This window comes from Lottia gigantea (assembly GCF_000327385.1).
Source record: "Lottia gigantea unplaced genomic scaffold LOTGIsca_203, whole genome shotgun sequence".
Classification (NCBI taxonomy): Eukaryota; Metazoa; Mollusca; class Gastropoda; family Lottiidae; genus Lottia; species Lottia gigantea.
Window position 1 is genome coordinate 250,170 of NW_008708420.1, and position 20,564 is coordinate 270,733.

The 20,564-nt window shown below is 34.4% G+C and overlaps 1 protein-coding gene across 1 annotated transcript; it reads left to right on the forward strand.

Moving 5' to 3' along the window:
- Positions 1-201: 201 nt before the first annotated feature.
- Positions 202-2,668, forward strand: LOTGIDRAFT_143418 (hypothetical protein; the record flags this gene model as incomplete). Its single annotated transcript, XM_009053921.1, has 3 exons — positions 202-349; positions 1,272-1,829; positions 2,421-2,668. 3 exons carry the CDS (start codon positions 202-204, stop codon positions 2,666-2,668), a joined length of 954 nt encoding a protein of 317 aa, XP_009052169.1.
- Positions 2,669-20,564: the final 17,896 nt, after the last annotated feature.

The following is a 20,564-nucleotide window of genomic DNA, read 5'->3' on the forward strand; positions in this document are numbered from 1 at the left end:
CAGGGAACTGTACCATCAACTATTTTTTCAACGAAGACAACCATAGAAATATGTAAATAATGGCGGTATAGTTTGAAGTGGTCTGTTTACGAAGTCGAAAAGACGTCCATTCCATGTTTGTTGACGGATTAGTTAAAGATGTCAACTATTAGAACTAGTCAAGGGACCACTATACCAACAGATTCAGTGACAGTGGAAGATATGGAGTCCACCACACTGGTTTATAATACCACTCCATGGATACCACCAGAACCAGATATCTGTCACCATATTGATACTAATTATAGTATCGCCCCAGCCATAATAGTAGTCATGTGTTTTATATTTGGCATTGTATATACTTTTTTCGGTAAGGATGTATATTATTTCCTGATTTAATTCTCAATGGATTTGGATTAATGTACCCATTACAAAATTTATTTCTTACTTTCCACTATAGTCATCCAGCTCTGAACCATTTTGGAGGGAACCTCAGTGGCTCAGTGAGGTAGATGCTTGCTTGCTAACCTGAAGTTCCAGGGTTCAATCCTGGCAAAAATCCTGGAAATAATACCTCGGGGTTTTTCAACCGGGTTTCCCCCTGTCAGTAATGCAGGTGAGAGGAACTGACATGGAAAAAGCGTCTATTTGTTTGGATTGGACAATAAACTGAGGCCCATTGTGCTACAGGCTGTGTACGTTAAAGATCCCTTGACAGTTGGAAATCGAACAAGAGGTTGCTAATGTCAATGTCCTGGCAAAATTTCTCTCATTGCACCCTGCATGGCTTTGCCCGTCTTCATTGGTCCACATAGTGTAGAAAAGTAAAACTCCATTCATTTCATTTCTGAACCATTTTGTAGAAGCCAATGCTGTTCTCAAGGTATTTTTCTAATTGGGGCTGAGTAAAATAACCGAAATAATCCATTATCATCCTAAAATTTATAATTTGGATTATAGATTATCAAATTTCATAATCGATTATATTTTCTCCAGTATATCTGTCATAATTTCTTCTACATAGTTTCCCTTCAGCACATAACATACCCACAATAAACTATAATAACCGATCAAAGCAAGGATATACTTATATGACGCAAAATTTACCCATAAAATTAAGAAATTTAGCATTTACAGGGGTTCTCAATTAAATTTTTTCGATTATTGACATCGATAATCGATCTCAATTTGGTAATCGATACCTAGCCCTAATTCTAATTATTAAAAAGTAATTTTCATGGCTGAATGAACAGTGAATAACTATTTTTAACTTATAACTTTCTTTATTTCAGGTTATAGGTTATTTAAAGCGGTTATGTTTTTAACTGGTTTTATATTCGGCTCTGTGTTAGTTTATATGATCTGTTTGGAGGAGGAACTACTTCCACCAGAAGGCAATGCTGGTGTAGCTATAGGAGCTGGAATATTGTGTGGACTGATCACCATGCTTGTGCAATACGTGGGACTGTTCTTAACAGGCTTTCATCTAGGAATAGCCCTAGCAACAGGAGTATTGATAATCCTGGAACAATTTCTACATCCTGAAACAAAATGGATTCCAATCGGAATCCTGGTTGGTTTGGGATTAGTTTCGGCAGTGTTAATTCTGAAATTCCAGAGAAGCATGACAATTTTGGGGACAAGTATTTTTGGAGGAGCGTTAATGATAGCTTGCTTGGACTATTTTATCGAACAATTTCTAATTGTGTTGTATGTGTGGGATCGGGTGAAGGGAGATGTGTCTGGACCTGTTTGTTGGTACAGCTGGTTAATTTTAAGCTGCTGGCCGTTTTGTTTTGTGGTGGGAACTATTACTCAGTGGAAAATAACTGGGCAGGGCGTGGACCATCGTCAAGGTGAGTTGATGGTGCAAGCTAAGGATGCAAAATGTAACTGGAATTCTTATAACTATGAAAGCTTAATGCGGCTTAAGTATAATCATTATATTTTGGCTTCTGTATAAATATTTTTGATATTTACATGAGCTACTATTGCAGTTTGCTTAAAGTGATTGTAAAGTTTTCTAAAATTGCTTATGTGTATCAGGGACACTATTTACACCATTCCAATTTTCAATCAGACATGCTGTGGTTCCACTAAAACTAAGTGTTTGATAACATCACTAATCTCAAGGTGATAAAGCTCAGTTTGCGATTAGTTTGCGATTTGTGATGACACATATTGTTATTGGAATTGCAGCAACCAATTCTGAAAATTGGAATAATGCAAATTGATGCTATCAGTGTCCCTGATATACATAAAAATTTTATAAAACCTCTTTACAATCCCTTTAATGCTTCTACCATTGCCTTGGATCTGTTGAGGTTGAAGCTATGGCTTATATAATATATTATGATATTACTAATGCACTCCATGGATTTGGTGCTGATCAGAGTTGAGGGTGCCTTTTTATGAATATTATTGTCTTTTATATCCTTCAGCATTACATATTAAACGAGCAAAGAAAGTAAACCTACAGAAAGCTAGAGCTAAACAGCGTAGAGATGCTCAACAATCACGTTATCGTCATTTATATCAAGTTCGTAGAGTTAATGGTGATGTTATTTCACAGGTAAAGCTTCTCTTATTTTGCAATATTCTGGACCATTTCCAGCAATTCATTTGCCATCTGTTTCATGTTAAATCTCAAAATTCAACCCTCTGTAACTTTTTCCAGAAATCTCGTTGAAAACTGCCCAATATGTCACATGAAAGCCTGGCCAATGCTTAGTTTCCGGACAAAATTTTAGTATATCATGACCATGAAAATTTTGAAAGATGATTTCTAAAAATAGCATAGTGAGACAGTGCACAACACAGGGGACAGTGTACAACACAGGGGAACAGGCACAGCACAGGGGGACAGTGTACAGCACAGGGGGACAGTTTACAGTGCAGGGGAACAGGCACAGCACAGGGGGACAGTGTACAACACAGGGGGAATGTGTACAGCACAGGGACAGTGGACAACACATGGGGACAGTGGACAACACAAGGGGACAGTGTACAGCAGAGGGGTGGCAGTGCAAAATACAGAGGGACAGTGTACAGCACAGCTCAGTGTAATGCACACTGCAACCGTCAAAATGTGTTCTTGACTTCAAAGCAAGTCTCATTCAAGATTGTATGAATTCAATGTGAAATTTTTTGTATGAAATGTTTAAATACAGTCAATTTCGAAAGAGGAATGTCAGAAACTCTGATCTCATTGAAGTAGCTAACATTGGTTATTCATTATTATGATAAACAATACATATATAATAATATTTGATATACCAGGATCATATATATATATATCTTGCTTAAAGGGATTGTGAAGAGATTTTTTTAATTTTTTGATGTGTATCGGGGACGCTGATAGCATCAATTTACACCATTTAAATTTTCAGTTAGACGTCTGTGGTTCTTGCTATTCCACTAAATCTAAGTAGTGGAATTGCAAGAACCACCGAATTGATTCTATCAGTGTCCCTGATACACATACAAAATTTAGAAAACCTCTTTACAATTCCTTTAATTGAATTGGTTAAATAAGATTTGTGTCCAGAATGAGTAGCTTGACCAAGTTACGAAGAATTAAAAAGTTTGAAGAAGTCGAGTGGTTATTTAAACAAGATTTGAGTTGATCTTGGCTTGAGTTGACATGGTATAGATTTCTACATTGACTTTCTAATCTAAACATACATTAACATACAACTAGGATCATTTCCTTACTTTATATAAACTTTCAAACAGCCAAATAATCAGATCAAATTTCAACGCGGTATATGTTTAATTTAAATTTCGTGACCTAATTAAAGGGATTGTAAAGAGGTTTTTAGAATTTTTTATGTGTATCAGGGACACTGATACATTTAAATTTGTACCATTTTAATTTCCAATCAGATGTCTATGGTTCCTGCAATTTCACTAAAACTAAGTGTTTGATGACGTCACCAATATTTATATCCTTCGTGATTAGTGTTATCATCAAACACTAAGTTTTAGTGTAATTGGAGGAATTACAGAGGTCTGATTGAAAATTAGAATAGTGCAAAGTGATGCTATCAGTGTCTTCGATACACATAGAAAATTTCAAAAAAGCCTTTATACAATCCCTTTAATATTAAATGTCTCATGTTTGATTTTAAAATATTATGTTTTTCAGAGTTATATTCAAAGTGTCCAATCTAAATTGTCTCCAGCCATGAGAAGTTTAACTCAATTACACAATGAAAATCCTAGTGAACTAGAAAGTGCTAATACAACATTAACTCAAGTGCCATAGTGAAACAAGTTAAAATCATATTGGATCATGTTCTTGGCTTCATGTTGTACAACAGGATTTTTTACTGGGTGTTAATCACGCTCCTACAACATCATGGTTCTCAAAGATAAAAATCATATTTCTACAACAGTTTGGCCATAGTGTAACAAGTTAAAATCATATTGGATCATGTTCTTATAAAACAATGGCTTCATGTTGTACAACAGGATTTTTTACTGGGTGTTAATCATGCTCCTACAACATCATGGTTCTCAAAGATATAAATCATGAGTCTACAACCTTTTGGTCATAGTGCAACAAGTCAAAATCTTATTGGATCATATTCTTATAAAACAATGGCTTCATATTGTACAACAGGATATTTTGCTAGGTGTTAATCATGCTCCTACAACATCATGGTTCTCAATGATATAAATCATGATTCTACAACAGCTTGGCCATAGTGCAACAAGTTAAAATCATATTGAATCATGTTTTTATAAAACAATAGCTTCATGTTGTACAACAGGATTTTTTGCTATGTGTTAATCATGCTCCTGCAACATCATTGTTCTCAAAAATATAAATCATGATTCTGCAACAGTTTAGCCATAGTGTAACAAGTTAAAATCATTTTTGATCATGTTTTTTTAAAAACAATATCTTCATGTTGTACAACAGGATTTTTAACTGGTTGTTAATCATGCTACTACAACAGCTTGGCTTTGCTTTAACTAGATGTAAATCATAATTCTACAAAATAAAATCGTCTGATTGGATACATCATACATTTACAACATCATCATTCTTATTGGATACAGCATACTTTGACAACATCATGATTGACAACATCCTGATAACATCATGATTATTATTGGATACATCGTTCTTTGACAACATCATGATTCTTATTGAATACATCATCCTTTGACAACATCATGAAACTTATTGGATACATAAATCTTTAACAATATCATGATTCTATTGGATACACCATTCTTAAACAACATCATGATTCTTATTGAATACACCATTCTTTAACAGATCATGATTCTTATTGGATCCATCATTCTTTAACAACATCATGATTCTTATTGGATAAACCATTCTTTAACAACAGCATGATTTTTTTGAATAGAAGTCATATTTATCAGCATGATTTCTTTCAATGTTATAAATTTTTCAACAAACAATTACATGATTCCCGTATTGGATATGTGATTTCTTGAATATTCTAAGAATTCGGCTGTGAGCTTTATAAAAGTTAGTCCTGTATACAGTGGGTTCGCTCGATTGGTGAATCCTGCACATTCAGGATTCATGGAATCAACAGAATGTTCATTAAAACAAGTTGGAACAGTGTTCAGAACACGTTCCATGTGTGCCGAACAAATAGTAAGTGCAGACAGAATTCAAAATGGCAGAGAAGGAAATAGATGGGAATATTTTGAATGTGACATATTCTCTGCCGAACCATTCATTTGAGGGCAGAATTGCAACAGGCAGACAGAACGTCTTCGGAGCTCTTGAATCAAGCACCACCAGTGATCTACTGTCTCAAATTTTATAAGTGTGTCCTTAATACCAAGATCTCATTTTGAAATATGTTAGCATATTCAGAATTATGTTATATTTCATTTGTCATGTTTTGAGAAATCCGCATCACCATTTTGTGGCTATGATTATTGTAACCTGATAGTACGCCAATATTTGAACAGGTATATTATAATCTGAAGGCAAAGTTCAAACTTTTTATGTGTATCAGAGACACTGATATCATCAATTTGCACCATTCCAATTTTCAATCAGACATCTGTGGTTCTTGCAATTCCAATAACGTCATAAAAAACTGGAATCGCAAGAACCACAGATGTCTGATTGGAAACTGGAATGGTGCAAATTGGTGCTATCAACCCCCGATACACATAAAAAATTTAGAAAACCTCTTAATATAAACGCCTAATATTTAGAAAGTTAATAAGCTTTTATAAAAAACTGATTAATCTTCTTCTTTGCATTGACAAACCAGAAAACATGTTTATAAACTAAGGGAGATAACTGCCTTTTTTGTATCTAAAAAACATGATGGTGGATGGACACACTCCGGTAATCATTTGCCATCTGTTTCCAAGTTAAATCTCAAAATTCAGCCTTCTATAACTTTTTCCAGAAATCTTGTTGAAAGCTTTCCAATATGTCCAACGAAAGCCTAACCAATCCTTTATGTCTCCTAAAAAATTCAATATATCATGACCGTGAAAATCTTGAACTAGCCAAACTGAAAGTAGGCTAGAACACTACATTTTGTCAACACCCGCTTGACTGTCACTGCACACTAAACGACAATTTTTAGAATTATCCTTTCGCATGAAAATCTTTTAGACATCAAATTCCAAATCTAGACCAAAAATTAGTCAAAAATAGGCATGCAAAAATCCCAAAAGGGAGGGAGAAAGAGGATTTATAAAAATAGCACGGACTATATTCGTTAAGCATAAACAATTTTAGTAGTCTGAGTCCATATAAAAGACTTTGATTTTTGAATCAAAGAATTTCTAGTACAGTGGTGTAACCTATTTTCGTGGATATAAGGATTCAACACCGAATTTCGTCAAAGATAAAAAAACGAAATTTTTTTTTTATGTCTTAGATGTTTCCTCAGATATTCTACAAAATAATTCAAATTGGTTTATTTCGATTTTCTTAATGAATCCTTCACTATGACCCATATTTCATGAGCAACCAACTTGGCAACAGCGGCAACAAGCGTCACCTATTTTCGTGTACAATGTTTGATCTATAAATAAGTTTAGAAAAACACGTTTATGGATGCCGGGTGGTATAATTAACTTCTCTTAGTATTCATCTTTAATATCAATTCATTACAACTAGTGACAATTCCTTCAAAGAACCACGATAAAAAAAAAATAGTTACTGACAAAATCAGATACGTAGCCTGATTTATTGCTAAAAGTCACTGAAACAACATAAGAATATGGTCCACTTTGTGTTCCATAGAAATTTTCTGCTGACACGAAATCCTCTAGTTGATCACGTGACTTCATTCGTTGGACTACATTCCAGCAGACAACACTTGGAATTCCGATTACCGATTACCGCTTGGAAATTCGGCCGATAAAAAATGGTGACGTTTGGTAATAAGTGAAATCCGCCATTTTGTATTTGTCAAAGTATACATTAATACATTTTACCTTGCTTGAAACTACTGGATTCATTCTAGTAGCTGATATTGTAGAGAAAACCCATGTTTATCAAAACAAGCAAATGCGGAGGTCACGCGAGGTCGCACATGTAAATTATTAATCCTTTCCGGAAATCCACGAAATTAGGTTACTTGACTGTATTTTTGTCTGCAATTCAAAAAGCGTGCTGTCATTGACAAAAGTATCTTAAACTTTTCTAAAATTTGCCCATAGGCCTGTATCTTCCTGTAAACCAGGTTCACTTTAGATTGATTAACAATTGATCACACCAAATATAAGTTTGTTTAAGGCATTGTAAAGAGATTTTCTAAATTTTGTTCACGTATCGGGGACACTGATAGCATCAATTTGTACCATTCCAATTTTCAATCAGACGTCTGTGTTCCATAAAACTAAATGTCATATGACGTCATCACCGCAAAATTTACTTATATCACGCAAGACGGGGTTTACGTCATATAACAGTTAGTTTTAGTAAAATTGCTGGAAAGCACAGATGTCTGATTGAAAATTAGAATGGTGCAAATTGGTGCTATCATCGTCCCCGATACACATAAAAATTTAGAAAACCTCTTTACAATCCCTTTAATAGTTAACTATTGATTCTCAATTCATCAAAATTTAGAAATGTTTCAGATGTAGACTTGCCAATGGTGTTAGTTCCTGAATGGTGCAGGCACTCAACTAGTCTTTGTCGCTGATTCTGTCGCTGATGCGAATCTTGAGTAAAATTTCACGTGTGCCATCACATCCACAAAAAGAATATCGTTTTGACGACAGGATTTATAATATCGAACCATTTTGATATATGTCGCAGATCATTATATCGTCTGCAAGACAGAGTTCATCATCCAATCAAATTCCTTTTCCTTTTAATTGCTTGCTCTGATTATCGACATAGTGGAACATGACCTTCTAGAAATTTTTATCTCCTGCAGCTGGTCGGTGAAACTCTTGAAAAGACTCTAGTCGGCGACAAAAATCACTGACCAAGACCGTTTGTGTTCCCCTAGGTTAAGTAAACTCTAAATAGAAAGTCCTGTATTTTCTTCTTGGAAAATAGAAATATCTTAGACTGACAATATACAGTTTAAACTATTTATTTCTCATCCACATTATTGATCTCTAAATCTTTGTGTCTTAACAGTCAATATTTTTTTTTATGAATTCATTTGTAAGAAATTCATGGTTGTTTTAGTTTTATGCAATTATCTTTTACATATCAGATTTAAACATATCACAAAAATTTGCTGATTCTTACCAGCCTCTGATAGATATATTTTTTTTTTTTGCTAAATGGCAAGGATAGAATAATAAACACCAGGTATGTTTTGATAGAAATTTTCCAATACTTGAGCCATCAAATCCATGTGTGTCGAGTATTATCCGTGTTTGAAAGTTAAAATGACGAGTCGTCTTTTCTTGAGACACTGCCATATCAAGAAAAGACATCTATAGAAAAAAGGAAAAATTCCGAGTTTTGAGATATTTTAAGAAATTATGTGATTTCCATACATTTCTAGTATTTCTGAAGACTATTTACATATTCAAAACTCAATCACCAAAAAAGGTGTTCCTTTAAAGCAGTGATTCCCAACCTTTTTCAGCCTTCACACCCCTGGAGCAATCACCTTTGGACCTTTCACACCCCCAAAAATTTGTTTCATCCACATTTTTAGCATGTGTTGATGTGAGGTGCTCTCTCAATTCAAAATAAATTCTTCTCCTACACCAGTTGGCCACAACCCTGACACCCTAGTCCCAAACACCCAGGGGGTGAAAACACCCTAGGTTGGGAACTAGGGCTTTAAAGGTTTCTATGAATAAAGCCTATGTTTCTTGACAGCTGACTACTGTCAGATGTTTGTAAGAGTCAGCAAGATCTAGACTAATGGTGAGTAAAAAGTTATGTTTATGATTTTAAATATAAGAAAATAGTGAGTTTATCAAATCACCGTCTTTGGTCTCTTTTTATCAAAAACCTTATTTTAGCTAAAAGTTTTTAAGTAGAAATAGAATCTAGTCAATTATTAGTCTTAAAGGGATTGTAAAGAGGTTTTCTAAAACAAATGGCGTGTGTCGAGGACACTGATAGCATTCGATTTGCACCAATCTAATTTTCAATCATACGTCTGTAGTTCCTGCAATTCCACTAAAACAAAGTGTTTGATGACATCACTAAGCGCAAAGAAACTTATAATATATTATAAAGCAAACTTTGAGATGTCATCAAACATTTAGTTGTAGTGGAATCGCAGGAACTACAGATGTCTGATTGAAAATTAGATTGGTGCAAATTGATGCTTTCAGTGTTCCCGATATACATGAAAATTTTTAGAAAACCTCTTGACAGTCCCTTTAACTTCATAAGTCACGATTGTTCACAGATTTATCAGAAAACAATATGCCAACATTTAAGTTGATTGTTACTTGTTAGTACATTAGTATCTGTAGAATATAATTAATATGATAATGTTATTGTACATATAGTACCAGTTGAAGAGGTGACTTGACCATCCCTAGAACTGATCCCATGGCCTTTTTGAGTCAGTTTTAAACTTCTTTGTCGATCGTATTAAAATAATGATTTAAAAGGGCATTCCGCTTTTTTGTCAAACATTTTCATTATCAAAAAACGTCGAGAATTCAGGAACACTGATAGCATTTCTTTGCACCATTCCAATCAGATGTTTGTGGTTTCTGCAATTCCGACAAAGCAAAGTGTTCGATGACATCACTAATAGTGAAGGACTTATGTTATACAAGCATATTTTCCGATAGCGATGTCATCAAACACTTATTTTTTTTTGTATGGAATTGTAGGAACCACAGTAATTTTATTGAAGATTGGAAACACATACAAAAATTAGAAAACCTCTTTACAATCTCTTTCACAATGAGACGATTCTGAAAATCAAATTTAACGAATAGAATACTCTGCAATCAGATTCTTTCAAAATCTGAAATTCAAATTCAAAAGTTTTTTTCATACAAATCGTTTTTAGAATATAAGCCACGGCGTGGTTCTGTTTTGTCAACTGTTTATTTGTACATTTTTGTTTTTTGCTTGTTTGTAAAATATAAAACTGTAAATAAATAATTATAAAGTACAAGAGGGTTTTATAAGATTTAGAAAATTATATAAGAATTATTATGTATGGTTACTTCTAGAAGATTTATTACTTTCAATGTGGTCCTCACATTGTCATCAGGAATATAATGAATACGAAATTTAAGGAAACACAAGTAGCCTATATATAGGCACCAATGATAACAACAACAATATAACAACAAAGACAACATATGAAGACGCTCAGAAAACTAACTACATGGAGGATAAAATGGAAGACCAGAGCTAAAAGGATAAGAGAGTGGAAGCCAAGCGAGATAATCATGAATATATAAATTATATATGGGGTGGTGGATCAAAGGAATAAAGCATAAGGTTCACACAAGTATAGTGCCCATATTTTTGGTAGATGATATCGGTTTCTATTGACGGCAGGTTGCATCGTATCCAAACCATACCCACATTCGTCATACTTTCTTGGGGCTTTGGTAACACAAGTGAGAAAAATTACGTGTTCATAGTTAGATATTGTCCAATAAAATTAGTCCTTCTGTATTGGTAGCAAATTTCAGCCAATCAAAACAAATCACTCGTTATGACGCTTTGTTTGCGAAAGCAGCGTACCATTACATATTTTGATAAATATGTACGGTACAGAATTGAGTAAGATTTTCGTTTAAGAATTCAAGCCGAGAGAAACATGGAAATAATGTAGGCCTAATCTTATCTCTTCAAACGTTCGGCGACAAAGCGGTGTTCTTGGCGAATAAGAGCCAGTAGATATACCTGGTGTCATAAATAACATAAGAGAATCCTTATATAATCAGATAAATCAAAAAACTTAGGAATTATCCATAAACATGGAATTAACTAATTACTTAGTTTTATAAATTTTCCAATTTTACAGATTTTACAGGGATTCTGTTGTAACTTTATGACACCAGGTAAGCTAACTGATAAATATATAATCATATTGACCATTGAGAACTTAAATTTTATGTTCATTCTAAGACGTAGTATCACTTTAATACGGGTTAAAAAGACCATGTCAAAACCCGTATCCGTGTTCTCTGATGCTTTGAGAACAGACTACAGACTAAACAATTACTATCCCTAAATCTTACTATTGTTGACAGGCAATCTGCAACTTTTAATGCCTATGCTTACTATTTTGCACGTGCTTCACTTTAGTAATGGTAATTGTAGTCTACCTAGAAAAAGGTCACTGAGGTTTTTTTGCCAGTATTGATAATTCAAAATAAAATCAACAACACTGCCCGACTCATGCCACGTGGAGGCCACCTCTTTCAAGAGTCAAATTTTAAATTTTGATACGCAAACCAATGTTCCTTATGACCGACCTTTCGCAAAAGTTTCCCAAACTATGGTCCATCAACGAACAGTTTACATATTTTCAAGTAGAATAAATGGTATTGAACGCAGCATAGATCGACATCAAATACCACTTTATCTACCTAGAAAATAGTAACCAGTCTTTGTTTATGATTTATCATCCCTGGATTTACATAAATAATGTTGACAGACAATAGTAATATTAATACCTCCTTCCCCCACTCTCCCCTACTATGGTACGTCAACGAACAGTTTACATATTTTCAAATAGAAGAAGTGGTATTGAACACAGCATAGATCGCATAAATACCACTTTATCTACCTAGAAAATAGTAACCAGTCTTTGTTTATGATTTATCATATTAATTCCGATCCCTCCCTCTTTTGCTCGAGAGTAATAGTAATGGTACCTAGAATTGAGTCACTGAGGTTGTTCGCCAGTATTGATAATTCAAAATAAAATCAACAACACTGCCCGACTCTTGCCACGTGGAGGCCTCCTCTTTCAAGAGTCAAATTTTAGTTCGCAAGCCAAAGTTTCTTATAATCGAATGACCTAGTAGAGGTAATAAAAGTAATAACTCAAGAAGCACAATTAAAAACGCGAAATTTTACTTACCCAATACGTCCGTTCCTCTGGATCCTAAATCAAAAATGACAATAAAAAATAGTAACATTTTGTTTTATATTGTTAACGCGGACGTTATAGTAAAACAATGGCGTGACGTCATAGACGTTTAAGGCTAAAATTTAAAATGTTGAAAATATTTTGAAATTGTGCTTGTTTTTGTGTGAAAAATTCAAATTTGACACAGAAATATTTAGTAATTAACTATTTACTAGAGGTTATCAGATATTATTGAGTACTATTTATTATAATAATAATTCTATAAGTTAAAAGTGGTCTATCAATTTCTCAAAATTTGAATTTATTCTTCAGTCTTAAAGTTTAACAACAAAGCAGAAGTGAAAAAAGTCATTAAAGTTATTTGTATGTTTTGATATGTGTAACTATGGCTATTGCAGTCAAGGTATTAGACGCAGATTGTCATTGTGAAGATTGTAGTATTATAAGCTGGCGATTTTAATCGTCGAGATCGGGCGAAAACATATACATGTACTCGTCTTCCCAAAGCTTAACATGATGATGTACAAATTGTTATTGTCATGTTAAAAAAAAATCAATATGACAGTAAAAAAATACTCCACGACGAAATGATTTCAAACTATCCTATTTATTAAGAGATTTGACAGCCTCGTTTAATAATAGGCTTTCAATATGACAGAATCATTGATAATATGACAATGTGAAATTATCGCACTATTCTATTTGTGTCTATCATATAATTGTTGAAGATATTCTAGACTTAAAGGGATTGTAAAGAGATTTTCTACACTGATATCATCAATATGTACCATTCTAATTTTCAATCAGACGTCTGTGGTTCCTGCAAACCCACTAAAACTAAAGTGTATGATGATGTTAATAATTGCTAAGGGCCTTATGTGATATCACAGCATATTTTGCGATTGGAGCACTGATAACATCAGTTTGCACTATTCCAATTTTCAATCAGACGCCTGTGGTTCCTGCAATTCCACCAGAATTAAGTGTTCGATGACGTTTTATCACATAAGGCCCTTCGCGATTAGTGACGTCATCAAATAATTAGTTTTGTTCGAATTGCAGGAATCATATACGTCTGATTGAGAATTGGAGTGAATCAAATTGATGCTAGCAGGGTCTCCGGTACTTATCTTACAATCCCTTTAAAGTCTGTTCAATTCTGTACTCGAGATCACCTATTGATTCCATACGGAACTATGTATGGTTCTTACATGGAAATAACGTACACGAACGTAGTTCACAGCCATTTTAAAACTTCCTCGACTTAATAAAGTTTGATTTTTTAAAAAGGCTGTTATATTTCAACAAAGCCTTCAAATCACATTTAAGGGTTTAGAAATGGGTTTTGATTTGAAGGCTTAGTTAAAATATTATGACTTTTTAATAATTAGACTTATCAAGTCGAGGTAATGATTCAAAATGGTTGTTAACTACGTTCGTGTGTGTTTTTACATGTAAGAACCATGCGTAGTTTCGTTTGTAGTCTCTACACCGGCCGACAATTTTCAAAACTATCAGAGGCCGGAATAGAGTCATGTTTCAGTTCACGGGAGATCTTGCAGAGCCTTATCTCTTTGTCCAGATTGAACCCCCTAGATCTTCAGGTTAGTGCATATGTAAGCGTCTAACTCATTGATCCACCGCGGCTGCTCTACATGTTCAAAGAGTTTGATAAATAAAACTAATATTGAATATATTTACTATATGAATGCCCTTCTTTGATGTTTGGAATGAAGGTTGTTTGCTATAAACACGTATTGAATATAATTAAAGGTCGTCTAGTTTACTATTACATTCTTAATTGCCATGTCAATATATTAAAGTGACAGATTCGCCATTCGTTTGACCAATCATACCTAAGCTAATCAGTAATAATGTTCACAGCTCACCATCGAAATTTGAGCCTTCAATTCCATTATTAGGTTTGAAAGTTAAAAAAAATATTTTCCTTCGATAATTGTTCATATACGGTCATACATTGTCATACAATTGTTGGAAATGGTCATACAAATGTTGACAATGGTCATAAAATGTCGGAAATGATTATACAAATATTGGAAAAGTCATACACATATTGGAAAATGATCATACAAATTATGAAAAATGGTCATACAAATGATGAAAAATGTCATACACGTGTTGGAAATGGTCATACAATTGTTGGAAAAAGTCATACACACATTGGAAAATGTCATACAAATAATGGAAAATGGTCATACACATATTGGAAAAGGTCATACAAATGATAGAAAATGATCATACAAATATTGGAAAATGTCATACAAATATGGAAATGGTCATACAAATTATGTTGGAAATGGTCATACAAATTATGTTGGAAATGGTCATACAATTGTTGGAAATGGTCATACAAATTAAGTTGGAAATGGTCATACAAATTAAGTTGGAAATGGTCATACAAATATTGGAAAATGGTCATACAAATGATGAAAAATGGTCATACAAATGATGAAAAATGACATACAAATGTTGGAAATAGTCATACAATGTATGATGATGTTTTGAATAAATGTATGGTCATGTAGATTGGGTTTTAGAGTCAGACAGGTATTTTTTATATAAGGATCTGACTTTACTTTTCTATTCTAATATTTTTAATTATATTCTTTGTTCGAAAATGTCAGAGATGAAATTCAATAAAAAGATTTTTATAATTGTGTGGCAAATCGTTATTTAATGTTTCAGAAATTAAAGCTTTTCAATTTTGGTTCGGTAAGAGACAGGAATCCGCCAACTTTCAACTAACAGAATATTCGGTTGGCAAATGATTTCATTGCAGATGTAATGGCTCAACTAGGGCCCATGAATTTAAATATGTTGGGGCCCCTTTTTAAGATATACTTTCCTGCTTTCCGAGACTCCTCTGTAAGTCAATTTAACGTCTGTTACTGGAAGATTTAAAGATTTTCTAGTTTTTAGTTAATGCTATTTCACTTATTTATATATCGCTGGTTGCTTAGTTTATGATTATGATACACAAACAATTTTGTACTTTTTTCCAGGGGGCGCGCTCTCCTTAAGTGTTGCGGCCCGTGAACCACTCCCTAAGGTAGTTTTGCCGCTGTGCAGACGAATATTGGGGTACTGCATCAAAATGTCCCCAGTTGACTTAATTGAGAGAAATGTTAGTGGGTGATTGATTCTAAAGATGTTTTTTTTTTCATCTTTTATGTGAATCGGGGACACTGATAGCATCAATTTGTACCATTCAAATTTTCAATCGAAAGTCTATGGTTCCTGCAATTCCATTAAAACTAAGCGTTTTGTTAGTAGAAATCCTAGAGGTATCCCATAGATATGTTATGCAGCTTTAGCGATTGTAACGTCATAAAACGCTTAGTTTTAGTGAAATTACAAGAACCACACACCATAGAAGTCTGATTGAAAAATGTGGAATGTGGGAAATCGATGCTTTCAGTGTCCTCGATACTTGGATCGCTCGATTGGTAAGTTCTGCTCGTTTGGGATTATGGAATCAGAACGTTTGATAAAACAAGTTTGGACAGAGTTTAGAACGCGTTCCAAGTGTGCCGAAAAAATAGTAGGCGCAGACAGAATTGAAAATGGCGGAGAAGGGAATAGATGGGAAAATTTTATACCGTTCGATTGAAGGCAGAATTGGAACAGATGGAACCTGGTCATAACTCTTCAATCGAATGCAAAATTTAGAAAATCTCTTTTACAATCTCTTTAAGTTAATTTGATTTGGTTGTTTACCGAAGCATTATCTAAGACCACTGAAAGTTTATTACGAATGCCAGAGACTGGAAAATCTGAACGATGTAAGAATTCTATCAGCACGACATTTAAACTACTTTTAACGTGACATTTTACTGAGATATTTAATCATTCAATATCAACAGTTGAGCTCAGTGTCACAAGGATTAAATCGTGTCTGATGCAGAATTTGATGTGGTGGGATATATGTTACATTTTAATGCTCTAACTTGGATTTTATGTTTATTGCAAGAGTCAAATTGAGAGTGATCATGAAAGGGAATATAAAGAGATTTTCTTAATTTTTTTTACGTGTGTCGGGGGCACTATTGGCATCAATTTGGACCATTCCATTCAAATTCCAACCTATGTGGTTCCTTCAATTCCACAAAAACTAATAGCGAATTTGTTTAAACATTGGATCTGCCGCTCGATTTAACGACAGAAAAATAAAATAATATCAAATTTGTTTGAACATTGGATTTAACCACAGAAAAAGAAAATATTAAGGTTAGTGTAAAATAGTGAAAGTTCCGCTTGTACTTGACGGAAACTTCCAAGAATTTCCGAATATGCGTGGTATCTTGGATATTTAGAATAAGACATGATGGATTGTTCTTACTGTTTCTAGAATTTAGAAAGACTTTAAGGATCTTCTATAGAAGAGTTTTATGTTCTAGTAAATTTAGCGGTGGGTGTAAAATTCTGAATTCTTCGAATCGCCCGAATTATCCGAATAGGGTCAGAAATTAAAAGTCAGAAACTATGGATCTTCTATAGAGGAGTTTTATGATCTAGTAAATTTAGCGGTGGGTGTAAAATTCCGAATTGTGTGAGAAAAGACCTAACAATCGAGTCAAAATTTCCGCCAAAGGCTGTGCATAAATGACAACGAAGAAATGTTATAAAACAAATTAGTTAGTGAAGATTTTAATAATGGTGTAAGAAATTAAAAATATTCATATAGCATCTAATGGCGATGAACGTTTCTCTGAATTCGACAGTCGAGTTTTCCCATGGGGTCATTAGTAACACCACTACGCAACGTTTTCTCTCGTTCCTCGACTGCTGTTTTCTACCCCTACTGATCATTTCCGGTTTCACGATGAACACCTTCAGTTTTTTCGTCCTACTTTTACAGAACTTTAAAAACCGCGCTCGAATAGTGTTGCTGGGACTGACTATTTCGGACAATTTGTTTCTGTTGTTCACTCTGTTGAGAAAAGTGTCCTGTATCGTTTCGAAATTTGATGAAATATCGGGCTCGAACTTCAAGACACTTGTAACACCACAAGTCTACGTCGTAGGAGTCACGTTTGCTCGAATAACCAGTATTTTAACTGTTCTTATCTCAACCGAGCGCCTTGCTGTCGTTTTGTGGCCATTGCAGACGCGAATGACCTTAACATTTCGGCGAATAAAAATCACAGTGATCATGATTTTCTTCGTAACTTTGGTTTGCTTCTTGCCACTTTATTTTTTGTACGAAACGAAATCTAATAAAGACGCTATCTTGAATCGAAGCATAATGTCGTTAAAAATGACCGGATTTTACCGGAAATACAAAACAGTAGTGGATTATTATACATCTATAGTGTTGAACGTTTTATTCCGATTTCTACCGTGCGTCATCGTTGCAGGTTCGACTGGAATGTTGGTGATATATCTCAGACGACATATAAAATGGCGGATTCGGGCGACCAATTTCAGCAAAGCTGACTTGATACTCGAGGAAAGGAGAGTGACTAAAACTTTAATAGTAATTTCTATCATGTACGTAGTGTGTCTTCTGCCGGGTACAGTGTTCACTCTTGTTCATCATATGTACTCGGACTTTACTTGGAACGGTAAATATCACAATCTGTTTTTAGTACTGAGTGGTGTTAACTCGCTTCTCGAGTGTTCCAATTCATCCTTTAATTTTGTGATTTACATGATAACCAATCGAACGTTCTACACCAAGTTCCAGTCCCTGAGAAAACGACGTGATTGTAGAGGGCGAGATTATGATGATTACGGTTCCAATGAAACATGTCTTTAAATAAATTTGTAACCACATTATCTCTTAAAAATCCACACGATCTGTGAATTCTATATACCCCTTTAGGTCGTGCTCGATTGGCGAATTGTGAACAGGTTCCGTATGTTCAAATTCTACCCTCAATCGAACGGAATGAAAGCGAATATGTCACATTCATATTCTCCGCCATTTTGAATTCTGTCTGCACCTACTAGTTTTTAGGCAGACGTGGAAATCGTCCTGATCTCTGTTTCAACTTGTTTTATTGAATGTTCAATTGATTCCATAAATCCCGAACCGAATGCATAGAACTACCAATCGAGCAGCCCCCTTGGATGGGCCAAATTCTAGTATCGTGGACTAAACCTTGAAATTGTGCTCTCGCGTAAATAGTTCTGAAAGTTATGAACTGGAGAATTCTATCTCTTTATTTTTCTCTACACCCCTCTCTCAGTCCCATCCTTTCCACCCTTCTGGTAAATACTGTCAAATATGACAGTTCCGACTTCATTTGTTTTATTTTTAATATAGCTGCTTCAGTTAGCACCTTTTGAAAATTCGTCAATATAACCCTTTGACCTAACCTATGGTGATCTCTGCTTTAACCAATCGAATTTCTGCCCTCTCTAGAGCTGGGATTTCGTGAGAGAGTGAAGGAATTCTATTGGTTAAAGCTAATAAAAAACGGAACTAAAGTTTGATTTAAAGTGATACTACGTCTTAGAATGAACATGAAATTTAAGAATTTTAAACTTGGCAAATAAGAGCACATATTCATCAGTAGATATACCGGGTGTCATAAATAACATAACAGGATCATTATATGATACGATAAATCCAAAAAACTTGGTAATTATCCACAAATATGCAATTAACTATTGAAAAACGCTTAATATCAAGATTAACTTTATGACACCAGGTAAATTCACTGATGAATATATAGGCTACTCATATTGGCAATTCTTGAGAACTTCAATTGTTCATTCTGAGACGTAGTATCACTTTAATTTTAATTAAACTCGGCACGTGATCAAATTGTTGATCGAGAGACCTAAAAACCTATTTACTTGGACTATAATTTGGTCGACATAAAAGTCAATTAAGAGAATATGAGCACAGAGTCAATAAGTTACTTACTAATCAATTTATAGATTATTAATAAAACAATTTCCAAGTTTAAAGTCAATTATATCAACTATTCATCTATTTAGACAATTTGCCATTTTATTAGGGTGGGTTTTAAATCCCAACCAACCAACCGCTAATACAAAAATTGCGCTAAAATTGGTATTGTTTATTTTAAGGATCGCAGATTTCTTACCACGAAACAAAATATTTTTCAATTTGGCGAAACAATACTTATTTAACGTAATTTTTATTACGTTTGGGTGGTAGGGCGGTTGGGATTTAAAAGCCACCCATTTTATCACTGCAAGTAAAACAACGAAGAGTATTGCAAGTCTAAGTATTTTTTACAACCATAATTACTTGAAAATGGACCAATATTCTCTTAACATTTTCTGGAAATGTTTAAAGATAGGTTCCCTTATTTTCATTTATGAAAATGAAAATTCTAATACTGATATGAATAGAAAGTGGGGGTGTTCTAATGACTTTGAAAAATACCAGTTTGCCCATAATCATTTCATAATTAGCTAAATTGGAAGAGAAATACCAGCAGAATTCCCAAGAAAGGTGAAAAAGCCTTTTTTTGTTTATCCAGGCTGTACATACATCGATATTTATGATTGGGTGGCGATAACACAGTACAAGTTCAATTCAAAATGCGGCAACTCTGTGGAGACGACATAGTTGCAAGCCATTCATAATGCTTCTGAGAGGGTTACCTCAAAAAAACTTGTGAAAAATTTAATTGATTTGGTTCATTCTAACACATAGGTTGGGTGTGCAAACACTCCCCCCCCCCTCCCACAATGTACCCCCACTGGTTCACACCACAATTCAAATCCTGGGAGCCACTATAGACTACCCCAATGGCATCCTTGATTACTGGTTCAGCACCAGGATCATAAGTGGGATCACGATCATCGTTGTCTTCATCAATGCCATCACAGCTTGCAGCAATTCAGCATCACTGGTGGCCATTTTGGTGGGATGCGTTGTCAGTCAGCAGCACGAAGACTGCCATCTTTTGTTCCCTACCTTTCTGGCATCGACAGATCTGTACATGCAAGAAATGAATTTCGAAACAAGTACACCTGAGCATGTGTGATTCGATCAATCGAGTTGCCAACAGATTTACCAAAAGTAAACTGAACACTGAAAATGGATGACATTTTAACTTC